The sequence below is a fragment of the Ascaphus truei genome, chromosome 8 (assembly GCF_040206685.1).
Source record: "Ascaphus truei isolate aAscTru1 chromosome 8, aAscTru1.hap1, whole genome shotgun sequence".
NCBI classification, from domain to species: Eukaryota; Metazoa; Chordata; class Amphibia; order Anura; family Ascaphidae; genus Ascaphus; species Ascaphus truei.
The window spans coordinates 64,706,816-64,713,072 of NC_134490.1; the positions used below are offsets into that span (position 1 = coordinate 64,706,816).

Consider the following 6,257-nt stretch of genomic DNA (forward strand, 5'->3'; position numbering starts at 1 on the left):
GCGGCTCTCCCACTGTGCTCTGTGCTGTTCTCGGGCCTCTTGTCTCTGCCGGGCATCTCCCCAGCTGCTGGCATGCCCCCTGCACTGTCCCACGCCAGGCCTCTCTCATGTCGGTTTGCGCCGGAAGTGCGCACCGCCACTTCCGGCGCCTGCAGCCAAGAGCAGCACAGTGAGGGAGAGCAGCCGCAGCAACCCAGGACAGTGAGGAGAGGCAGGTCCAATGTAAGTGTATATGTGTGTGTGTATATTTGGGGGGGGTGTATTTGGGCAGCGGTATTAGTGTGTGTGTGTGTGTGTGTGTGTGTGTGTGTGTGTGTGTGTGTGTGTGTATTTGGGGGGGTAGTAGTGTGTGTGTCTGTATTTGGGAGGGTAGTGTATGTATGTATTGTGTATTTGGAAATGACAAACTGTTTTGCACGGAAAAACAATGAAAACAAAATAAAGGAACTTATTATTGTGGGATGCATTTTATTCCCCCACATATTTTTTCTTTTCCCTAATTCAAATTAAAGTAAATTTGTGGTATGTTAATGCTTATACAGTATATACCTATTAGTGTGTGTACAGTATATGTATGTGTTTGTGGGGGTGTAATATTCATGCACGTGTTGCGGCTCTGAAAGGCTGCAGATCCCTGTACTAGGCCCATTGACTCGAATGAGCTGTACAGGGTTTTCCAGCACCGGAAGGGGCCTTATGGCAGAGACTGCATAGTAAATATTGCCCTATGTTCCTTAAATATCCAATATATAAACTTTTTTTTGTCAGTGTATGAAGTAGATATTTGCCCATGTTACCCACTATATTTGGGGAATTATGTAAAAATCACAGCAATCAATAGTGTTTGCAAAGGACAGTAATACATGTTCGCCTTGTCGTTCTGCATGTGTTCAAAGCCAGCCATTTGCAGTAAAATCTTTCCTCAGTTCCTTTGACTCTTGTTCTGTTAGTGGGAGAAGAGGGGAACGGCACTGTCCTCCATAGTACCCAAACCAGTCCATGGCCTGCTTCAGGCCCGGGATCCCAAACTTGCGCGTCACCTAAAAGACAAAAATATGGAAATAACCACCCCCCTCAGATGCAGGTCTATCAGGACCCTCTCTCGTTCTCCAGCAGTGGATCGACATGGGCTGAAGATGATGAGATACACATGCACATCTTTTTTTGAGGCATGTGTGGGAGTGGTTATAAGAACAGTGTAGCATGAAAATACTGTTCTGTTTCACCACCTTCCGATATGGGCTAGCATTCCACGATCCTGCAATAACTGCCACTGACTTTAGCGGCAGATATTGTGTGATAACACATATCAGAGGTTCGTGAATCTCCCCCTGCAGCTAGTGGGGTAGGGGAGGCTTTTTTGTAAATGAGTAGATTTACAATATGTATAAAAAGGAGTGGTCTGTATTCTCCACTTGCAGACATGGCCAATCTATTATACGTGGTAATACAAGATGCTAATATATGCACGAATTACATTTCATGGAAAATCTGTTGTTTGGCATGTTGTATTGCGATATGTTGCCATTCTGCCAAGATTCCGCGTGTTGTCCTGAGATTCTGACCAAGTTCTGGTTCTCCATAGAAACCCAAGATCGCTATTAATTTGAATACACTATTTGGCATTAGAAAACAAGAACTGGATAGAGGTCTCAAGATCGCATAAAGTCAGGTTCACAATGGTACTGGTTACATCTGTACATTATTTAAATAGTTATGGTGGTTAAAAGAAAAAGTGACAAATCCTCCACATTCAGTGTACAGTAAATAAAAATACCACTGTGGTGTGCTTAATGTAACTATGTATTTGTAACCATGTATTATTTGTCATCTTAACTCTATGCCCAGGACATACTTGAAAACGAGAGAATGTATTACTTCCTGGTAAAACATTGTATAAATAAATAAATAAAATTTGCATGTCTCAGACAGCTCTGCAATCCTGTCTCTCCATTATCGCTTGGCAAACCCTGCTTCCACTGCAGCCAGGGATTCTGGGTAATGACATGCAAATGAGCAGTATATCACTCTTGACTTCTTGTGCATTTTAACATGGAACCCTATAAGTTTATGCTTGCCGTATTACACAGCTTTCCAGCACAGCCTGGGTTAAAGAAGTACTATGTATGTCAAAATCTACAAGGGCATTCAAATGAAACCTTCAGCATCTGCTCTTCATATTCTGCAAACGTTCACTTCAAACTTGTTGTGCAATACATTTTAGGAGAATTCCCAGATCAAAGCTCATGTCCATGAGATGAGTAGTTGAGTATCCAGTTTTCCAACAATCCATGTTCCTTCAGTTAATTACAATCTGTCATGTCCTATAAATATACTTGAACAATTGATGTGAGTGCCTTATGATCAGGAAAATGTGGTTGACTTTTTAGCAGGGTACACTATCTCATGTTCACTGCAAGCCTACTGTCATATTAATGCCACAGTAATGGGTATGCCATACTTATCTCCATGTTTGTCCTAGTGTTGGACAGCAGCTCATGGACATTTTAACAGCTGGTCTTACATATTCGCACACCCATCTATGGCTTTGAAGCCTTATTGCTGAGACTGATCTTCCAATAAAGTACCTACTTTGTGCTTTAATTCTGAAAACATTAAAGGGTCATAATGCAAAAATGAAAATACTTATTGTTTTGATATTTATCGCCTTAGAAGTCCCACTTAGGACCAATGTGAATTAATACCAGCGGTAGGTTAATGGAGTTAAATCTTGGTTACTAACGTTGTAACAATGTATCACACAGGTATAAGTAATTCAATTATCTTGGAAAGTTTGAAAGTTTTAATTTACACGGTAGGCTCCGATAGAAGTTATTTCTCTATTTCAATGGAAACGTAACAATCTAAGCATGCCTTTTTCCTTTAGGTCAGGGACTCCATGGCGAGAATTAGTGATGTGCGAATCCGTCCAAATCAGATACCCAGATGTTCTCACATTTTCCACCCAAAATCCGCAAACGGATTTGGTCGGTTTTAAATGCGCGGGGGATTCATCAAAAACCACCGTTGGGTACAATCCGTTGACAGATTTGTAGAATCCAATCCGTGGATTCAGCAATCCGTTGGCGGATTCTTGAATCAGACAATGGATTGCTGATTCCGTGGATTAAATTCTACAAATCCGGCAACGGATTGCGGAATCCACAGAGTGTATTGGTAATAATAATAATAAAAATTTCGCAAAATGCGAATCGACCTTTGGAAATTGATCTGCTGAAATCTGTGGATTAAAGGAACCATTCGAATTGCTGCGGACCCAAATTCGCCGCCACAATTCACCCATCTCTAGCCCGGATACACCAACCTCCGATATGGGCTATCGTTCCACAGTCCTGTGTTAAGCGGCACTTATTGTGGGCTTGCTGGGTGATAACCCACATCAGAGGTTCGTGAATCTCCCCATATGAGGGGTGACTTAAACAATAACACAGTATAATCTTGAATACTGACATTGTAACATGATCTCACAGGTATAACTAATCACATTATCTTGGAAAATGTGAACTTTTTCCTTTACACCGGAGGCTCTGATAGAAGTTGTTCTTTAATCACATCAATGAAAATGTAACAATTTAAAACATGCCCCCCTCTCTGTCATCAAACTAACTAGAGGTGTCTCCTCATTAAATATACTGTGATACTGCTTCCCAGAACTAGAGAACAGTTCACATGAATGGGACATAAATCTTCCCCAGCACACACTACACGGCATACAGGTAGTCCTCGTTATCCAACGCTTTACAATGCAACCCTAAGGGCCATTTTTCAACGCCGGAATGTGTTATCCAACTGATTAACATGGAGGGGGGGGACGAGAGGGGAGGGGGGATGAGAGAGGAGAGGAGGGGAGACGGGAGGAGAGGGGAACGGGACGAGAGAGGAGAGGGGGGGGACGAGAGAGGAGGGGAGGGGGGGGTTTCTTGAGGACTGGAGTGGAGCTCCCTCATCTAACCTAACAAAAAACCCACTGCAATTTATTTTATTCTGCATGTACAGTAGCTGCACCTTTTAAGTTACTGCATTTAGCGGAAGCAAAACAAACAAGTATTTGCAATAATGGGACACTGTGAAAAAGTGACCTTTTAATGTTGCTGTTTATAGTATTATCCCCATATTATAGCTGCCCTCTTTACCCTCCAACAAGCCATGTGACCTTGTCCGCTTTGTCATATGTTCTCCACAACAGAAACAAACTAAAAGATGTTACCTGGACGGCCGCCAGCAGGACAGCTGCACTCCCCATTAGTTAGCAAAATGCCAGCTGTGATAGTACATACCAGCTGGCTCCTTCCTCTGCTTTGTACGGCCCTGAGCGGGATTCTCTTACTACGGGTCCGATGAAGAGGGGTTTTGTTTTTGTTTTTTTTACAAGGTCTATAGTTGAGACACAAATACTATGAGAGAGGTGTGATCCCCCCAAGTATACTTACAGCAGCATTGGGCTCTATGAGTCGGTACTGCAGCTGCTTTGCTTCATGCCACTGAGCAGTCAGACAGAGCCTTTCCAGCTCACACACCTGCGCTCCAAGGACATTAGCAAGAGCACAAACTCCACCAACCGCACCTGCAGCACAAACAGAGGGCACAGTTAGTTACAGTAAAGACGCTTACCTTTGTAATGTTAACAGAAGTACTTGTATCACTTAATTCAACATGCCCACTAACCAAAAAGTGTGTTGGAGACAACTGGCCCAACCATTGCTTACTTTTGGACTGTGGTGATCACATTTAAAAAAAAACTTTGATTTCTCATTGATGGGGATATATATATATATATATATTTATTTGAAAAAGATTTCACAGGCACTCCAATAAAGTATTCTGAATGGGCTGGTGCATATCCCATAAAGATAACAAAAACATACATTACCAGAAACTGGCAAAAAGGAGACAGCACTCAGGCAGGTAAATTCAGTAAGTGTATTAAAACACAAAGCACAGAAGTCCAATGTTTCGATCCCACAGGGGGGTCTTCCTCATGTATACACATACATACATACATACATACATACATACTTACTGTAAGGAATCCACACCTCAGTTTACTGTTTACCTTGCCTTACAGACCTGTGCAGTCCTGGAACACTCCCCATGGTTTCTACTGCAGCTGTGCAAGCTATCACTGCAACCTAGCCTTGTACTCACTCATTGGAGCAGGGCCCTCACACCCTCCTCCAGGGATTTACCCGCTGGCCTTTAAGTACTGCATCCCCACAATCCTTCTCGGCCGAGCATAATCCTCCTTGGATGTCCTGTGTTTGCCACAGCCACCTGTCTTGGCCACCTTGTCGTTGTTTCTTGTTCTCTGTTCCTAGCCCATGTTCCTGGTTCCTGTGCTTAAGCGTTGGATCTCCAGTGTAACTTCAGCTTCCTGTTTCCTGAGGCCTGCTGCCCTTCCCATAGCAGAGGCCTGTCTCTGGTTCCTGGTGCCTGCTGCACTTCCCATAGCAGAGGCCTGTCGCTGAGTCCTGAAGCTCTCTCCGCTCAGGCTCGTTCTGGACTCCTGCGCTGAAGCATTGGTTTACCAGTGCTGCCTGGCGGTGTGCCCACTCCGGTCAGCCTTCTCCTTCCTGAGACCGGCGCCATGGACCGTGGACGCCGCTCGCGCAAACCCCGTTCCCGACCTGCAGCATTTTCGCTGACGCAGGAAGACCTGCTTGATCTCCTGTTGCCGACTCCCTGCTTGGACTACGTTCACCCTGATGTCTCCGATCCTGACCCTGGCTTGTCCACTGACTATGCTGCCTTCTCCAGTCCCGATCCTGCTATGTACGACTATGAACTGCGCAATCCGGATCAGCCTGCGTGGTCTAAGGTCGGTGCTTATACAACCCCACCTCAGCCAAGCGGTCCGACCATGGTTTGAGGCGAGCACAACCGTGACACTTACACACACAGACATAGTATGCGCTGCTGCTACAGATATCATCTACTCGCGATCAGCTGGAACAAACGAGGCTGTGAGGAAATACTTTGTTACTCTGCGCGCTGCTATGGCTGAGACGCTCTAGCAGTGGATTATTCTGCGGGGCCTCCAGGATTCCAGGTGCTGCGAGCAGTCAGTCTAGGGACTTGGTGCACCGGGTCCACATTGAATAACAACATTGGACTTTCAGCTCTCACTGGACTAAGTGGAACCCACTTTTAATATCTTAAATGTAAGTTCATGTATTTGTTGTGTGTTTTTATATTACACATATTACTATTCACCTCTGGTGCGCTGTGTCTTATGGGAC

At 44.4% G+C, this 6,257-nt stretch overlaps 1 protein-coding gene across 1 annotated transcript in view; it reads right to left on the bottom strand.

Annotated features, from left to right (window-relative positions):
* Window positions 1–533: 533 nt before the first annotated feature.
* Window positions 534–6,257, bottom strand: part of HOGA1 (4-hydroxy-2-oxoglutarate aldolase 1) — a 33,257-nt gene continuing 27,533 nt past the window's right edge. The window contains exons 6-7 of the mRNA XM_075612375.1: window positions 4,452–4,585; window positions 534–1,040 (exon numbers count right to left, since the gene is read on the bottom strand). Of these exons, the coding sequence (XP_075468490.1) occupies window positions 891–1,040; window positions 4,452–4,585 (284 nt within the window). The 3' untranslated portion in view covers window positions 534–890. The remainder of the gene's footprint in view (window positions 1,041–4,451; window positions 4,586–6,257) is intronic.